The following is a 19,547-nucleotide window of genomic DNA, read 5'->3' as shown; positions in this document are numbered from 1 at the left end:
CTTATTAAGAGTTTTAAGGACATTATCTACCAGTGGACTAAGTGAAATAATCTTGTTTTGGCTTTGAAATATAGACATTTGGACTATAAAGAAGACAAAAAATTCCAAGTAAGGTCGGCGCAATAGCCTAGTGGTTAGCGCGTTGACATATGGTGCAGTAGCACGTCAGGGCGTCCCGAGTGTAAATCCCTGCTCAGGGACATTTCCCTACCCTCTCTCTCTCTCTCCAACTTCGCGTCCTGTCTCAATACTGTCCTATCTAATAAAGGCAAAAAGGCCAAAAATAAATAAATAAATAAAAATTCCAAGTAAGAAATATTTAGTTTTGCATAAATCAAATCAATTACATACAAATACTGTGATTTAAACACTGTACAACTTCTATAATTCAGAATGGACATTGCATATCTTGCGATGTCACTATTGCGGATGTGCACATTGCGATACCGATGCTCAAATGATGTATTGTGCAGCCCTAGGATGCATAAAACACACACACACACACACACACACACACACACACACATATATACAGTTGAAGTCAGAATTATTAGCCTCTTTTGAATTATTTTTTCTTTTTAAAATATTTCCCAAATGATGTTTAACAGAGCAAGGAAATGTTCACAGTATGTCTGATAATATTGTTTCTTCTGGAGAAAGTCTTATTTGTTTTATTTAGGCTAGAATAAAAACAGTTTTTAATTTTTTAAGAGCCGTTTTAAGGTCAAATTTATGAGCCCCTTTAAGCTCTATATTTTCCCGATAGTCTACAGCAGTGGTTCTCAAAGTGGGGGTCGGGACCCCTTGAGGGGTCGCGGAACAATGAAGCGGGGTCGCCTGGTGATTTCCAAAAATCTGCTTATTATTATTAGGCCATAAGACTTACCATATTTTATCCATAACCAACTGAAGAGAAAAAAAACAGTCGTTTATAGTTACTAAAGTAGCTTATTTACTAGTTCTATTGGATTGCGACCCTGGGGTAATTACATTATATTAAAGACAATAGCGTCAGATGCAGCAGATTGATTTTATAACACCAGGTTAAACTTTCTGGCCCATTCACAGCACTCACATACCAAATAAAAAATTAAACGAAAAATAGACTTTGGTCTATTGGTGTGTGTGTGCGCCATTGCATGCAAGTTTTCTGTATTTATAACCACCTCAGAGGATATTGGGGGTCGCGAGTCACTGGTATTGTTATTTTAGGGGTCGCGTGCTGAAAAGTTTGGGCCCCCTGGTCTACAGAACAAACCATCGTTATACAATAACTTGCCTAATTCCCCTAACCTGCCTAGTTACCCTAATTAACCTAGTTAAGCCTTTAAATGTCACTTTAAGCTGTGTAGAAGTGTCTTGAAGAATATCTAGTCTAATATTATTTACTGTCATCATGGCAAAGCTAAAATAAATCAGTAAATAGAGATGAGTTATTAAAACTAATATGATTAGAAATGTTGAAGAAATCTGCTCTCCGTTAAACAGAAATTGGTGGGGTAAATAAGCAGGGGGTCGAATAATTCAGGGGACTAATAATTCTGACTGTAAATAAATAGAGAGAGAAAGCGGTAGATAAATAATATTATATCACTTAATAAAAGTTATTTTGTATTTGTAAACAAACGTATTCTTAATTTGTTGTTTTGAATGCGTTCGGAAACATGGATCGCATTATTGGTTGAGAGCCCTTAAATCCAAGAGTTGGCTCCTCTGACCGATAGACCCGAAAGTTAAATGTAATTGTGTTGCTTTTGTAATAATTTGTTACTAAATGTGTAATAATAATTAACTCTTAAAATAAAAATGCTTTTGCATGAAATGTAAACGCTGGGGTCTGCGCAAGTGTCTATAGTGTGGTGACACATTTACAGTCAACATAATCTTAAATACTTGAAAGTTTTTATTATTTTGATTTTGAAAAAAAATTCTGAACATTTATATGTGTTTTTGAATGTATTATATCCTCTTTGTGTCAAATTACAAAAAAAAACAAAAAAACGAATCACTGCTAATGCGAGGTGTTTCTAATGCAGCGTCTATGGGGCTGAGAGTAAATTTGATGTCGTTGTCTCTTCTGGTTGCCATATCTTTATCTAAGGGTGTCACGATCCTCCAAATCCTCGATTCGATTACATTTTCGATTCTAAAGTCACGATTCGATTTTCGATTATTAATAATTAATTTTCGATTATTAACAATTAATTATTTGTAGTCTACCGTTTAAACTACCTGACCTGCATGGTCTTTTTTTTACCCATAAACAAATCATACAGTAAATGAATAAAGGCAAGATACACACATAATTACCACCTGTCAATCACTTTTTCTGCAGGACTCGTGAATAGGCAGTGATCTGTGTCGTTATAATGGCGTCAGTAAAAAAAGACGCACAACCAACAGAAACCAGCCAACAGTATCTGAGGTGTTCGCTAAAATGACAAAGTACAAGTGAGTGAAAGATTGAAGCAGTCCTCTGACTGCCTGGACCTGCTGTCTCGAGCCCATGGCTGTGTGTGCGTCTGTGTCTGTGTGGTCACGTGATGTGCATTTTCAGAGGTAGAGAGGAAGGAGGGCTGCTCAGAAACGCTACACGCCACTGTGGATGTCAAATCGTTGTCGTTCTAAAATGCCATTTAAAAACAAAGACAGTATAAACAGGGCCTGAGTGTGTACTTAGCAACGGGGGCGGGCGGAGGATCGCGATGCCGGTGTTCTCTATCGGACGAACCGTACGTAATACGTTCATAGCAGAGCTTGCAAAACTGTGTTTTTTTTTGTCGACAACACGAACGTTGTCAACATGACTCACTGGAAATCCAAAATGCTTCCACACCGGCGACTTCATTGAAAGAGGAGAGGATTTAAGCTCTGTCGACGGGTCTCCTGCTTCTGCAGTTTAACAAGCACTTCAACAAGCCTGTTTTTTCCCCGCTTGGCAAGACAAGCTGACGTGACATGGGGGCGTGGCAGCATCGACGATTCTATTTTTTGATTCGATAATCGAAATTGAGCATAAATTTCGATCTATTTCGATTTAAAATCGAAATCATGACACCCCTATCAGTATCGCACAATTTTTTTCCCTCTTTTTGAAAGTCTTGATAACACCATCGTTAAGTTTTTCTTTTATTAACTCAGCAAATAGGACTGTAAAAAAAGTACGCAGAAATGTGAAAAGGATCTATTGAGTGTTGGGCTTAGGGCAAACATGCCATTAACATTTTTACATGTAAATGTGTAGTTTGCCATCCACTTCTCTCTTTTTTTTATTTTGAAGAAAGCTGGAAACCTGCAACCACTGACTTCCATTACGTTTGGTTTTTGTGATTATGTAAGTCAATAATTAGATTTTTAGCTTTCTTTTAAAAAATATATTTTTGTTCAACTAAAGAAAGTAAGTTGTAAAGATTTGCAACCTTTTCATTTTTGTAAAGTTGTACAATTTTGGGTGAACTATCCCTTTAAGAAACACCTTTCTTGGTTCTTTCATTTTAAAAAATATATATTATTTTTTAGGGATTTTCACCTTTATTGATAGGACTATGGAGATTTAAAGACAAGAAAGTGTTGGGGGCAGAGATAGGGGAAGGATCGGCAAAGGACCTCGAGCCAGGAATCGACTCGGTTTGCCGCAAGCACCTGGGTGCTATGTGTCGACGCACTAACCACTAGACTATTGACGGCAACCCTTTTCTTGGTTCTTTTCCTGCGTTTGAAGCAGCACACTGACTGATTCCCTCACTATTACACTGCACTAGGGCTTTTTCTTCAGTATTTATTCTCCTAATTAATTAAATTTAATTATATTTTAGATTTCGTTAAGAAATTCTCCTGGTGAATGCGAGCTGAGAATGGTCATGAGGAGGAGGGAGAAGATCTGAGGCTTGCTGAAGTGTTCAGTCTCAAACATAAAGATCCTGAGTCACAAACAGGTTGGTTTTCATTCTTCAAACTCAATTCAGTTATTTAATTGTGTAGTTGACTGAAAAATCATTTACTCCCAACTGGTTTTAAACCTAAATCACTCTAATGATCATGTACAGTGCATCTGGAGAGTATTCCCAGCGCTTCACTTTATCCACATTAAGTTACAGCCTTATTTCAAAATGGATTCAATTCATTTATCTCCTCAACATACTACACACAATCCCTCATAATGACAATGAGAAAAAAAGAGTTTTTGAAATCGTTACAAATTTATTACAAATAAAAAATCAGATGTACATCAGTATTCCCAGCCTTTGCTCAATACTGTGTTGATGCACCTTTGGCAGCGATTACAGCCTCAAGTCTTTCTGAATATGATCCCACAAGCTTGGCACACCTGTATCTGGGAATTTTTTGCCTATTCCTCTTTGCAGCACCTCTCAATCTCTCATCAGGTTGAATGGTGTACAGCCATTTTTAGATCTCTCCAGAGATGTTCAATAGGATTTAGGTCTGGGCTCTGGGTTTCTCCAAACGTAACGCTTCACTCCAAAGAGTTCAATTTTAGTCTCATCAGACCAGAGAACTTTGTTTCTTATCGTCTAATGCTGTGTTCACACCTGACGTGGTACGCGCGGATAAATTGCGCTATTCGCGTGTAAATAGTCGCGTAAACATTTGAGGTTACTCGCTTCCGCGTCAAACCCTGCTTCATTCGCGTGTCAAATTCACTTCAGATCAGACACGGAATCGCGTGATGGGCAGGGCTTCTGTCTGCCCCGTGACTCTAGCTTCATAGCTAAAGTGCTAACATGGATTTTATGAAGAAAATAACAGTTTATGTTATTTATGTTTATGTGCTTTATGAAGGATGATAAACAGCGGCGATACGTTTAGGGCCGTGTCTGAGTCCACTACATCCTTTCAGAGGTGCATCCAGCTCTTTAAGCTCATGGACTCCTCCAGAAACTGAACCTGGCTGATGGAGGTTTTCAGCGGTGCTTCTGACTGAGCCCAGCCCAGTTTGATGAACTTCTTGTCGGTGTCTGCTGGAGGATTTCCCCTGGGACACCGACAACAGGTGATACGTCACAATCACGCCCCCACAAGAGCAAGCTCCTGATTCGTTAACGCGGCGCGAATGTCTGCTGAAGTTCAGATTTTCGAACTCGAGTGATTCACGCAAAACGCTCGATTCGCGCCACGCCATTCGCGCCATGTGCACCGCGCAATTCTCGTCATTCGTGCCGCAGGATGTCTATTCGCGCGTTTGCATTGACTTGACATGTAAATCACTCACACTTGATGCGCTTGCCACGTCTGGTGTGAACGCAGCATAAGAGTCCTTAAGATGACTTTTGGCTTTTTTTGCTTTTCGTCTGGCCACTCTACCATACAGGCCTGATTGGTGAATTGCTGCACAGATGGTTGTCCTTCTGTAAGGTTCTCCTCTCTCCACAGAAGAATGCTGGAGCTGAGACAGAGTGATCATCAGGTTATTGATCACCTCCCTGACTAAAGGGCCTTCTCTGATCACTCAGCTTAGATGGCCGGCCAGCTCTAGGAAGAGTCCGGCTAATTCAAACATCTTCCACTTATGGATGATGGAGGCCGCTGTGCTCATTGGAACATTCAGAGCAGTAGAAATGTTTCTTCCCTAGCCTTGTGCCTCATTTCTGTCTTTGAGGTCTACAGACAATTCCTTTGCCTTCATGCTTGGTTTGTGCTTTGACATGCACTGTCAACCCTGGGACCTTATATAGACAGGTGTACGCCTCTTCAAATCATGTCCAATCAACTGAATTGACCACAGGTGAACTCCAATGAAGCTGCTGAAACATCTCAAGAATGATCAGTGGAAACAGAATGTACCTGAGCTCAATATAGAGCTCTACGCCAAAGGCTGTGAATACTGATGTACATGTGATTTATCAGCTTTTTATTTGACAACAAATCTTTTCTTTCACATTGTCATTAGAGGGTATTGTTTGTAGAATGTTGAGGAAATAAATGAATTCAATCCTTTTTGGAATAAGGCTGTAACATTAAAAAAAATGTGGAAAAAGTGAATACTTTTTAGAAAGCACTATATTCTGTCAGGTTTCTTGAACCTGCATTAACGCGCATTTCTTTTTTCACTTCAGACCCGATACCACTGAAAGGAGAAAGGAAAGAACAAGGAGAAATGGAATTGAGCGATCAGTACAAACATCTAGGTTTTGTAATTAATGACAAATCTCACACGGTCAGTCATTTCGCCAGCAAGGAAAGCGGGAAGAGTTTCGATAACGCAGGAAGCTTCAAAGACCACTTGAAACTTCTCTCTGGAGAGAAGCCGTTCACCTGCCAAGAGTGTGGATGTAGTTACACTACGAAAGGAAATCTTAAAGTTCACATGAGAGTTCACTCCGGTGAAAAAACCTTCAACTGCCCAGTGTGCGGAAACGCGTACGCTAGAAAAGGAAGCCTCGATACCCACATGAGGGTTCACTCCGGAGAAAAACCCTTCAGCTGTCCGATGTGTGGAAAGAATTACTCCACAAAAGGAAACCTCGATGCCCACATCAGAATTCACTCCGGAGAGAAGACGTTCAACTGCCAGGTGTGTGGGAATAACTACTCTACAAAAGGAAATCTGAAAAGCCACATGAGAATCCACTCTCGAGGGAAGACTGGCGCAGGTTGTCAGTGTGGCACATGCTCCGTTTGCCAAGCAAACCTTGCTCTCCATAACACGCCTCACAGCGGAGAGTCTTTCACTTGCCAGGAGTGCGGCAAAAGTTACAGTACGAAAGGAAATCTGAAGGTCCACATGAGAATTCACTCCGGAGAGAAGCCGTTTGCTTGCCAGGAGTGTGGAAGATGTTGCTCTACGAAAGGAAACCTGAAAGTCCACATGAGAATCCACTCCGGAGAGAAGCCGTTCTCCTGCGTGTTGTGTGGAAGTCGATTCAGCACAAAAGGAAACCTCGACGTTCACATGAGAGTTCACTCGGGAGAGAAGCCTTACGCGTGTGTTCAGTGCGGAAAGTGCTTTAAATGCCAGGGAAACCTTTCTCTCCACTTGATAATTCACACGGGAGAGAAGCCGTTCACCTGCCCACAGTGCGGGAAAAGATTCAACAAGAAGGGAATCCTTAAAAGCCACATGAACGTCCACAACAAGGAGACCTCGAAATTTTATCGAACAAAGCGACCCTTCGAGTTCACTTGAGCATTCACTTTTTGAACAGATCCCTTCATATTTATCAATGTGGCTGAAGTTTCAGACTTGATCGTTTAAAATGACTATAGTTCACTCGAGAGACTAAAAGTTGCAATGGTTAACTCAAGAGACTGCACTTAGAGGTCATTACCTGGAGTGTCATTTGTTGTCTCTTGTCTTTATTTTGCTTTCATAAATTAAGTCGCTTGTTGTCAGTGTTCGGTTGAGCCCATGGTTCTGCTTTAAATATTCTTGCTTAATACCCTGTGTTTAATTTGTGACTTGTGAGGTCCCGGAACTGAGCGGGGTAACGGATTCGGCATGTTACCCGAGGAAGAGAGCGGGGTGGGGGGGTTTGGTGTGGTGGATGGCGGAGGGGTGTCACGGACTAAAGTGAGCAGGGCAGGGGGGTCATGGGCGAAAGTGAAGAGGGTTACGGAGTCGCGGAAGTGAAGGTGAACAGTGGACGGGGGAGGAGGGGGATCGGTAAAATGAGGTGCCGGATCCGGCATGTTCCGGCACAAGTTAAGCTCTGTTAATACCTAATAAAGAGATTTGATTACGGTTCAATTATTCTTAAGATTGCAGATTTGATTCAGATGTGTCTAGATTAGGTTGATTGAAGTCACCATGTCCTCGGCTGTTGTTTTTTAGTTGTAGGATGTATTGATAGTCTTATACCAGGGGTGGCCAATCCTGTTCCTGGAGATCTACCTTCCTGAAGATTTCAGTTGCAACCCTTATCAAACACACCTGTCTGTAATTATCAAGTGGATTTCAGGTCCTAATTAATTGGTTCAGGTGGGTTTGATCAGGGTAGGAGCTAAACTGTACAGGCAGGTAGATCTCCAGGAACAGGATTGAGCACCCCTGTCTTATACACTCACCATCCACCTTATTAGGTACATCTTACTAGTACCAGGATGGACCCCCTTTTGCCTTCAGAACTGCCTTAAGCTGCGGTCACACTGGGCTTTTCCTCCCATAGACTTCCATTCATACGCACGCGAATGCGCCAGACTTTCGCAGAAGTTTCGCTGGTTGCTGCCGTGCAAAGTTCAAGCTTGGTGAACTCTGACCTGCGAAATCGCATCACTTAACTGCGTGAGACCGAAGTCAATCAAAACTTGATATCTCTGGACAGGAATTGAAAATATGGAGCAATCGTTCTCTTTTTAAATGTCTAATCATCTTGTTTAATCCCTCCCCTTTTCGCAGAGCCGTATGAAAGAATTCTGCAAGCTCAAACTCTAGTGTGACCGCAGCTTTAATCCCTCATGGCATAGATTCAACTAGAGATTATGGTCCATGTTGACATGATAGCATCACTCAGTTGCTGCAGATTTGTCGGCTGCACATCCATGATGCCAATCTCCCGTTCCACCGCATCACAATGGTGCTCTATTGGATTGACATCTGGTTCCTCGGTTTGCTGTTCTTAGCTGACAGGAGTGGCCCCCAGTGGGGTCTTCTGCTTCTGTAGCCCATCCACCTCAAAGTTGGACGTGTTGTGCGGTTAGAGATGCTCTTCTGTAGACCTCAGTTGTAGCGAGTAGTTATAAATGCTCCAGTGTCTGTGGTTTGCACTCAGTAATCAGCGGTGAGTTCGGTAAACCAATAACCTTCACGGCCAATCACAATTTCTGCTGAGCACGTGAACAGGTCAGTGCATCTTTTGGTCATTGGGTTTTCATTTTAGAAACAGATATTGAAAAGCGAAAAACAAGCCGTTTTTTGATGTTCATTAAAAAAAAAAAACGAAAATTGAAACTTAATGAGTTTTTTGATTTTTGTTTTTGAATTTTAAAAACAAAAATAAAAAAACGGCTCGATTTTCTTTGTTGAAAAATGGAAAAGCAAAATTCAAAAATGATTTTCTTTTCATTTTTTTTTTTTCAAATAACAAAAAATAAAATCACCAGAAAACAAAAATGAATGAAGGCTTCTTTTTTATATTACGAACCCAGATAGGCATTGAGTTTTAATTTTCGTTTTTTTATTTCAAAACGAAAATCAAAAAAATTTCTCTTTTTCAATATCCGTTTCATTCATTTTCTTGTCAGCTTAGTCCCTTTATTAATCCGGGTTCGCCACAGTGGAATGAATCGCCAACTTATCCATCAAGTTTTTACGCAGCGGATGCCCTTCCAGCCACAACCCATCTCTCGGAAACATCCACACACACACACTCATACACTATGAGCCTACCCAATTCACCTGTACTGCATGTCTTTGGACTGTGGGGGAAACCGGAGCACCCGGAGGAAACCCACGCGAAGGCAGGGAGAACATGCAAACTCCACACAGAAACGCCAACTGAGCCGAGGCTCGAACCAGCGACCTTCTTGCTGTGAGGCAACAGCACTACCTACTGCGCCACCGCATCGCCCCTCAATATCTATTTCTAAAATGAAAATCCAATGACCAAAGATAAACTGACCTGAACACAATAGCAAATCAGCGCTGTTAAGGAGAGCGATCAAACGTTAGCAGGAAATAGACGCCTTTAAAATTTCAGTACTGACTGGAATCGAATTTCAGTATTGTGACAACACTATTTCCTACTGTAGAAATAGGGATACCTATTTTATGGCCTAGTATTTCCTACTTGTGTATGCTTCCTCATGGAGATATTTTCAGGAAATTGTGTTTTATTTTTATGCAGATGATATGCAAATCTATCTGCCTGTGAAACTGAAACATCTGTATAAGCACCCCCTATTGGAGTGTCTTGAGGAGGTTCGGATGAAATTAAAACCCCAGGATGTTCACATGAGTCAGTGGACTCAGGCCCCGTTTACACTAATGCGTTTTCGTTTGTAAACGCAGAAGTTTTGCTTCGGTCACACCATCCGTCCACACTACACCAGAGTTCTCGAGCGCTGAAAACGGAGCGTTTTGAAAACGCTGGAGAGGCCGTTTTGATTCTGAAACGCTGCTGCTCCGTCTCAGTGTGGATGGGGAAAAACGGAGACATCTGAAAACGGAGGCGGGGCTGCCGACATTCGCTACCTGATTGGGGCTTTTGTGTCATTGCGTTTCCTTCCCTTATTCGTCAAGCCCCTATCGCATGACTATAACACATGGCTTTAACGCTACCGAAAGACAACAGACCTGCCTTCACTGTAAACAACAACAGAGACACAAATGGGAGCGTTGTTTGCACTATTGTCTGTTTTAGGCGGCATTGTGCAGTTATTCATTTGTTACGTTTAGTAACAACTCGACCTCGTCGTCTGTCCACTAAAATACCTCTCTTGCTTTCTTTGCCGTCGCGTTTAATGTTCAACCGGCGTTTGCTGAATAACTATAACCAAATGGCGAGCGATACGCATGTTTCCTGTTTATACTAGATTGCCCGTGCCCAGAGTGCGCGAATGGTCACGTGATATACGTTTTTGGTGGCGTAGTGTGGACAGAGATATGTTCAGACACGCTAGGTGAAAAGCTAGTGTGTACGCGGATCGTTTTTGATCTAAAATGCCATTTTAAAACTACTTTGTTTTTGTAATCGTCAATCAAATCTGACCCCTTTGCTTCTTCGTTTGGACGGGTGGCTCATTTCTGATTATGTAAGTTTGACCACTGTAGTCTCAATATTCTTTACCGTGACCCTCTTAAGCTTAGCTTGCTACGAGAAACCAAAGCCCTAATCTATATTCACGTATTCAGTCTATCATATAGTATTCATTTTTCCTTCAGCTTAGTCCCTTTATTCGTCAGATCGCCACAGTGGAATGAACCACCAACTTATCCAGCATATGTTTTACACAGCAGCTGCCCTTCTAGCTGCAACCCAGAACTGGGAAACACCCAAACACACTACGTCCAATTTAGTCTACCCAATTCACCTATAGCGCATGTGTTTGGACTGCGGGGGAAACCGGCGCACCCGGATGCAAACTCAAAACTGAAATGCTGACTGACCTAGCCGAGGCTCAAACCAGTGACCTTCTTGCTGTGAGGCAACAGTGCTAACCACTGAGCCACCGTCCTGCCTATGATCTAATGTATGTAAATAGACCTACAAGAAAACTCCAGAAGGATCAACTCGTTCAATTGTTTGGAGATCTTTTGCCTGTGGATGATCTCGGGTTTACTTTCTGCTCCACCTGAATTTCTGCAGTTTTGGTTTTCAGAATATTGAATTTGATGTCCTGAATTTCCTCAAACTGTATTGTTAAAAACTGAGAATCTGCAGTCTGGGAATTCCACGTCTATAAAAACCTGGCTCAATCTATTTCAAAAGTTCAGGTTAAAATAATCGAATTCAAAACTATTTGAAATGGCATATAGCGTACAGTTTTATTGAATAATTTAAATGTGCACAGTTCAAATTTAAATAGTAAAATCACGTGTAAATTACTTTTCACAACCTTCGATAAACACTCCAGTAATCCTGATTTAAAACCAACGAGTGTTCAGGATATTTGAAGGTGAGTAAATGTTGATTTCTGGGATACGCCACTGGGTTTCATATATTCATATGGTATTGCACTGATAGATAGATAGATAGATAGATAGATAGATAGATAGATAGATAGATAGATAGATAGATAGATAGAGTGCTCAACATATGCATGTACACCCTTTACTAATCTCCCTTTCAAATTCATATTTTTAATAGAAAGCTATACAATATATTTGCGCATATGTAATAGATTAGAAAGTACTGAAGCCAAATCTGAAGCTTATCTAACAAAACAACTTATGATAATGCTGCAAAACTATCTATAAAAGTACACCCAAATTTATGTTATGGAAAAGTATTAAATACAAATTTTTTAAAAAGAGGAAAAATTTAATTGAAAATTTGTAGGTTGTATTTTTTTGTTGCAATATTTTGCTTGAATTTAATTTTATTATCTTTCAATTTCTAAATATGTTTGGTGACTAAAATATTATTTTCATAAATATATCGGTTTAATAAATCAGTTCTCTTTAAATACACCAAAATACAAACATTCACTGAGAAATGAAGAAAAATATTCATTTTTAAAACGGTGTACTCAATTATGCTGAGCACTTGGGATGGACGGATAGATAGATAGATAGATAGATAGATAGATAGATAGATAGATAGATAGATAGATAGATAGATAGATGGTTAGACAAAATGCGATCTTAGACAGTAATTGTGGATGGAGCTTTTAGTTTGATATTTTGAAACGACGTCATGTTAGATGGATTTTATTTTTGTGCATGGGACTTTTATTTTGATATTTTGAAATGACGTCATAGGTTTGCGCCGGGTTTCTTTCTGCGTCTGTTGTGACTAGGCTGGAGAAAGGTTTGTGTAGCATGCATTACAACAGCTTTTAAGCAACGCGAATCTCTTTATTAAATATCACAGTAACTCTTATTGTAAAGAATATATCGATCTAATCGTGCTTGACGCATTTACTACTATTTTATAAGACCTCAAGTAATGTTATACTACAAACATGGTTAAAATCTGGTTGATGTACAGTTAACTGGTGGTAGCATGTTTTAACTATATGACACATTTTGTTTTTTGCAGTCGATGATATTTTTGTAGGAATTAAATTGAACGTAACACGTGTTAATGTGCTGTCTTGCGAATAACAGTGTCTCTTTGTGGAGTGAATCATTCTTCCTGATTATCAATACGGTCACAGATAATTAGTCAAAGGTAAACAAAGCGTTGTGATCCTCTGTCATCTCTGACATGATAAATACTACAGTAAAACATGCTATGGTAACACAACTAATAATCAAATGAGCTGATATTGTATTTTGCTACAACAACATAAGGTAAATTACACTACAAAACACCACAGTTTACTGTAGTGAAGTTCGCTACATTATTTATTACAGTTTATCAGTTAGTAATACTGGAAAATTTGTTAACAGTCATATATGCTATAATGTAATTAATAACTTACACAGGGCTTCCCACAGGTTTGATAGATAGATAGATAGATAGATAGATAGAGAGACAGATAGACGGATAGATAGATAGATGGATGGTTAGATAGATAGATAGACGAATGGAATAGATAGATGGATAGATAGAAGGATGGGTAGACAAATGGATAGATAGATAGATAGAAAGATAGATAGATAGATAGATAGATAGATAGATAGATAGATAGATAGATAGATAGATAGATAGATAGATGGACGAATGGTTAGATAGATGGATGGACGAAAAAATAGACAGATGGTTAGATAGATAGATAGATAGATAGACGGATAGATAGAGGGATGGTTAGACAAATAGATAGAAGGATGGATAGACAAATGGATAGATAGATAGATAGATAGATAGATAGATAGATAGATAGATAGATAGATAGATAGATAGATAGACGGATGAATGGTTAGATAGATAGATGGATGGACAAAAAAATAGACTGATGGTTAGATAGATAGATAGACGGATAGAGGGATGGTTAGACAAATAAATAGAAGGATGGATAGATAGATGGATAGATAGATAGATAGATAGATGAATGGTTAGATAGATAGATGGATGGACGAAAAAATAGACGGATGGTTAGATAGATAGATAGATAGATAGATAGATAGATAGATAGATGGATGGTAAGACAAATAGATGGATGGATGGATGGTTAGATAGATAGATAGATAGATAGATAGATAGATAGATAGATAGATAGACGGATGGTTAGACAAATAGATGGACGGATGGATGGTTAGATAGATAGAGATAGATAGATTTATAGATGGTTAGATAGATGGACAGACAGATAGATAGATGGACGGACAGATAGATAGATAGATAGATAGATGGTCGGATGGTTAGATGGACGGATAGATGGATACTTGCGGTGGTAGCAGGATTGAAACACACCCTTTACCCACGGTACATAAATGGTCACCTACATGCGACAAACAAATAAATAAATAATGTAAATATTTTAACTATACTTTTATTTATTATGACACTGTTACACACCTTTTATTTCCAATAAGTTATTTTAAAAAAAGCCTGTTAAAATAAAAGAAATCCACTATTTCTCTTTTTTGCTATTTAAGAGCCATGAGCACTCACTGACAGGTGAAGGCTGCTCTCTCTGTAAAGTTGCTCTATTGGCTTGACATTTACAGTATTGTCGAAGCATTTTCGATATGTATAAAGTATGTAATATAATAACATCAATAAATTAATAAAATATACAGAAAAATGATAAATGACAGAAAATAGGAATAAAAACAGACGTCAACGTTGCTAAAAAATAATAATAATTACAAGAATAAAACGTGTTATTAATTAGGCCAATATAGTCGATTAGCCATTTCTAATGGTGTACGAATACTTTGCGGCCGGTATATTTTGTACTCTCCGAGTATTCACCTTATTCTTCGCCGACGAGCCATTTGAATCTTTTTGGCTTGAGACTTCCGGTCTCATTCACTTCCATTCATTTTTTGACGTTAAAATCTGCTCGTTACACTGCTTGATGTTGCAATTTGATATTCTCTTATTATATTATTCTACTTGGTCTGTATAGTCATGCAAACATTCGTTTGTAGAGCAAGTAGTTTGACCGTTTTCTGCCGTTTATTATTCCTAGTCATTTCTCCCATAGGCGAATGAATCGGAAGTTCTAAGACAATCGCGAAAACAGGCGCACTTCCGCATTTTAGAATAAGGTCAATATAGTAAAGTTAATCTGAGTCGTTTATTAAATAATTAATCATTTGAAGTTTTTTTCGCGGCTGTGCATGAGCAGTCAGCTGCGAAAGGTAATGCAAAAACATACAAATATCGGCAACTTTAGAAAGCAAAAGCCGAATCCCAGACATTTTAGAAGATTCAGAAACTACGGCCGGATCCATTTCGGCAAAAACGCATGTCTCTGTGGGTCCGCAGTGGACGTGAGATCGTCTGTAGGAGTGTTGACAGTTCTCGCGCGCACAGGGTCAGCAGTAGGAGCAGAGCGAGAGAAGATTTTCCAATCGATGGCGAATGTTTGGCGGATACAAAAAAAAAAAAAAAAAGTGTAAAAGGATGATAATATGTGCCACCACTAAATATAATCGGACGGCCGTTAATATTCCTGGGCGGCACACCCAAGTAAAGTCCATGTGTGGGAAGCACTGCTTACAATAGCTATTTATAGTAAATTATAATCGTATTACTTATTTCAAATGGACCGTATCAATTGTTTAACATACTATACATGTTATTACAGTAAATGTCATAACTAAAGGTTGGTGTCTTGATAACTTAGTAATAGTAGTTGATTTAAGACCCGTCACACTCCCTCAGCAGTGTCCTAACATTACTAAAACACAGCAAACGGTTAAATTAGCCGTTTTTCCTCTTTCTGTTTATATAGTTTAGCGTAAAATGAAAATTCTGCCATAACTTGCTTCCCCGCACTTGACCCAAACTCATTTTTTCTGCTGAACACAAAAATTAAATATTGATGAGCCAGAGTTTATGGTCACCCTCGACATCAACGTTCTGTTTAACCATCAGTCTTTGGTTGTGATAGATTGCGTAGCTTGTTTCATATGCAAACAAGCATCTGCATCGGAAAACAAAATGGCCTACAGGTTACCATTTGGGTAATCTCCAAGTGGTCATATTCTTTGTCATAACTGGTATAAATCAGTTTGGGTTACTTGAAGACTGACAGGTTAACATCAATGCTGAGGAACTGTCTCCAATAAAGTCTTCTCCCTGTAAGGACTTTGGTCAGCTTAACTAGTTTATGTATTCGAGCAGGGGAGGCCAAACGTTTTCGAACGAAGGGCCAAAAACCAAATGTCAAAGATAAACATACCAAACGATTGTACATTAAAGTTGCCATGGGCAATTTCCTAATATTTAAAAATGAATAGAAAACATCACCTTTAATCGTATTAACTAACGCAGTCCAACTCTTTTAAATGCAATAAAAACAATCAGTTTTTAACACAGTGGAGTTCGATGCTGAATAGACGAGTCGAGCAGAATCTACCAAAGACTCAGCATTGTCTCCTATCCCTCAGGTCACAGTATGTACACTTTAAACTAAATTACAGCATTTAAATTGAAACATTTATTATCGGTAAGCTTTTTTTTTTTTTGTAGCTTAAACAAATAAAAGGTTACGTTAAATTTGATACGAGAATCTCTAAACCAGGGGTGCCCAAACTCGGTCCTCCTGGAGAGTTTATCACCAACTTGCTTCAGCACACCTGCCAGGAGGTTTCTAGTATATCTAGTAAGAGCTTGATTAGCTGGCTCAGGTGTGTTTGATTAGGGTTGGAGCTAAACTCTCCTGGACAACGGCACTCCAGGAACGAGTCTCCATCCCCATCATTCTTCCCTCTCTTCTCAGATAGGATGGTAGGCCAAAACAAAGGTTACCATGGGCCAACTCTAGCCCGCATGTCCTAGTTTGGCCATTGCTGTATTAGAATAATCTGAAACATTGGCAAGCCACCCAAGATCAGTTAAATCAGGGGTGTCCAAGCTCGGCCCTGGAGGGCCGGTGTCCTGGGCTGCGTCCGAAACCGCCTACTACTCAGTAGGTACTGGATTTGAATGTAATGTCTCACGGGGCATTATGGGATAGCGCAGCATGCATGGGATGCACACTTCAGAATCTCGCCAGAAGTAGTAAGTCATCCGGGTACTTCTCGCCTACTGATTTTCGAATTCTATGAATTAGGACATACTACTCGGCTCGCATACTGATTTTAGCGTACTGTATAGTATAGAAGTATGCGGTTTCAGACGCAGCCCTCGAGTTTAGCTCCAACCCTAATCAAACAGACCTGAACAAGCTAATCAAGCTCTCCCTAGATCTGGGGTGCTCAACCCTCTTCCTGAAGATCTACCTTCCTACAGAGTTCAGCTCCAACCCTGATCAAACACACCTGAACCAATTAATCAGGACTTGAACAGGACTGGATAATTACAGGCAGGTGTGTTTGATAAGGGTTGCAACTGAAATCTGCAGGAAGGTAGATCTCCAGGACCAGGGTTGAGCACCCCTGTACTAGATATACTAGAAACTTCTAGGCAGGTGTGTTGAAGCAAGTTGAAGCTAAACTCAGCAGGACACCGGCCCTCCAGGACCAAGTTTGGACACCTCTGAGTTTAGTCAAATACAGCAAAATCTATAACTTTTAAAAAAAAAAATGTGTGTTGTTTTTGTTGTTATCTAGCATTTAAAGCATTCTCAAACGGAAAAGCTCCTGCTGAAGCGACTATAAAGATGGAGTTTATTAAAGAAGAAGACGTGAAGATTGAAGAAACGTTCCTCGTCAAACAAGAGGATCCTGAGGAACAAACAGGTTGGTTATCTCCATCACTTTGAGTCACTGTATTTGAGTCTCTGAGATTATATGAGATGATTCTCGGACGCTAAAGGCCTAATGCCCTATTAATACGGGGCGTCAGCGTCAACACTTTCCATTCACTTTGAATGGGTGACGTCAGGCGTTGCCGAATTGCATTGTGGATCCGTCAGCGCCGCTTCAGAGATGTTGCTTGGTGCAGAAGTTGGGACTAGGTCAACTTTTCAAGCGTCGAAGGAAGCGTCAGCCAATCAGATTGCTGTATGCAAATACACCAGCTAGACCGGGGTTGGCAAACCCTGTTCCTGGAGAGCCACCTTCCTGCAGATTTCAGTTGCAACCCATATCAAACACACCTGCCTGTAATTATCACGTGGTTTTCAGGTCCTAATTAATTGGTTCAGGTGTGTTTGATATGGGTAGCAACTGAAATCTGCAGGAAGGTGGCCCTCCAAGAACAGGGTTGGCCACCCCTGAGCTAGACTGGCCTATTGTTGACTGAATTACATTGGCTGACACTACGACAATCGCGTTAGCCCCAACTTCAGACACGCCTTCAGTCAAGCGTTGACGCTGAAGCCCTGTGTGAATGGGGCGTTAGAACGCGTCAAACAGAACGTGGAATGACCTCCTATATCTGTCCAATACTAGGTAGTATTATTTAATAGTTCTCTTTTAGTTCGTTTGGACGATTCAAAACAACCCACCCAAGCAAACATTTTGGGCGAGATTATTTTGGCTCCGAAACACCTTTGAGCTTCCATTGGTCTCTTATAATTATGCAATCAGTTGGCGTGTTTTGGATTTGCGCTTCAGTGTTTGGACTTTCAGCTTTGAAAATTAAACCACACTCAACTAAACTTTGAAAACTGGACTGACACAGATTCAGTTGACTAGAACTTCTATGTTAAGCTGCTTTGACACTATCTACATTGTAGTAGCGCTAGAGCAGGGGCAAACCCTGTTCCTGGAGAGCCACCTTCCTGCAGATTTCAGTTGCAACCCTTATCAAACTCACCTGCCTGTAATTATCACGTGGTGTTCAGGTCCTAATTAATTGGTTCAGGTGTGTTTGATATGGGTAGCAACTGAAATCTGCAGGAAGGTGGCTCTCCAGGAACACGGTTGGCCACCCCTGCGCTAGAGAAATAAAGATTAATTGATTGAACACAGGAACTACCTGAATTCCTTAAAACAGTGGTCACCAAACTTGTTCCTGGAGGGCCGGTGTCCTGCAGATTTTAGCTCCAACCCTAATCAAACACACCTGAACAAGCTAATCAAGGTCTTACTGGGTATACTTGAAACATCCAGGCAGGTGTGTTGAGGCAAGATGGAGCTAAACCCTGCAGGGACACCGGCCCTCCAGGACCAGGATTGGTGACCCCTGCCTTAAAAGAATAACAAGATCAAAAAAGAACCATCAGTTCATTAAAACCAAGCTGTAATTCACAACTCTACATAAATATCCTAATCACTAAGACTACTGTAATGTCCTCATCCTCCCGATTAATGTGCTCTACCTTCAATAGGGAAAGAAACCACCTCCATCCAAATCAAGGTGAACGTAATGAGAGGTCTGCTGGAGGAGTACAGCACATCTCGATGTCCCTCTACAGCGGGCTGTCCTGCTTTAGAGACTCCTCTGCGCCTTACCGACAGGCACTTCCCATCTTTAGTACCTCAGACCGCTTCCCAGGGCAGCCGGACCAGACGACACTGCAAGGTCTGCCTTTCTGGGACACGCAAGGACAAGCGGAGACGCCTGACTAAATACATGTGCTTGCAGTGCAACACTCCCTTGTGTGTTGTCCCGTGCTTTGAGGAGTACCACACACTGAAGCATTATTAAGCGTGTAACAATATGCGTCTCCTTTTTGTATCATACTTTTTTTTTTAGCATGTATGTATATATTTTCCATTCTCCATTGTTAAGTAAATTTGAAGTGTTTTGTAAATTTTGCACAAAAACAACTCGCTGTACTTTACGAAAACAACAAGATGTGATTTATAAACTACAGGAAATAAAGAAAATGTACTCAAACTTGAATAAACTTGTAAAGATTTTATCAGGACAGTAAGGTCTGACTTTGCTTGGACTAGGGGTGTCCAAACTAGGTCCTGGAGG

At 40.2% G+C, this 19,547-nt stretch overlaps 2 protein-coding genes across 8 annotated transcripts in view; both read left to right on the top strand.

The window, feature by feature from the left end:
• The window catches only part of LOC100005923 (uncharacterized), a 47,040-nt gene extending 39,335 nt beyond the window's left edge, over positions 1-7,705 (top strand). For all 7 annotated transcript variants that reach the window (XM_068220519.2, XM_068220520.2, XM_068220518.2 and 4 more), the window contains 2 exons: positions 3,816-3,935; positions 6,075-7,705. In XM_068220519.2, coding sequence (XP_068076620.2) covers positions 3,842-3,935; positions 6,075-7,144 — 1,164 coding nt within the window. In that variant the 5' untranslated portion in view covers positions 3,816-3,841 and the 3' untranslated portion in view covers positions 7,145-7,705. The remainder of the gene's footprint in view (positions 1-3,815; positions 3,936-6,074) is intronic.
• Positions 7,706-16,072: 8,367 nt separating this feature from the next.
• On the top strand, positions 16,073-19,463 carry LOC100005965 (piggyBac transposable element-derived protein 4). Its single transcript, XM_073949021.1, has 3 exons — positions 16,073-16,129; positions 17,288-17,416; positions 18,952-19,463. The coding sequence occupies exons 2-3, from the start codon at positions 17,338-17,340 to the stop codon at positions 19,269-19,271; spliced, it is 399 nt and encodes a 132-aa protein (XP_073805122.1). The 5' UTR covers positions 16,073-16,129; positions 17,288-17,337; the 3' UTR covers positions 19,272-19,463.
• Positions 19,464-19,547: the final 84 nt, after the last annotated feature.

The sequence above is a fragment of the Danio rerio genome, chromosome 4 (assembly GCF_049306965.1).
Source record: "Danio rerio strain Tuebingen ecotype United States chromosome 4, GRCz12tu, whole genome shotgun sequence".
Taxonomy (NCBI): domain Eukaryota; kingdom Metazoa; phylum Chordata; class Actinopteri; order Cypriniformes; family Danionidae; genus Danio; species Danio rerio.
This window is presented reverse-complemented; position numbering and strand designations above follow the sequence as displayed.

Excerpts from the sequence above, each read along its gene's own strand:
- LOC100005965 (XM_073949021.1), top strand. The coding sequence starts at position 17,338 with ATGGAGTTTATTAAAGAAGAAGACGTGAAGATTGAAGAAACGTTCCTC. Across the intron at positions 17,417-18,951 it reads GGATCCTGAGGAACAAACAG|GGAAAGAAACCACCTCCATC; the intron begins GTTGGTTATCTC and ends TACCTTCAATAG.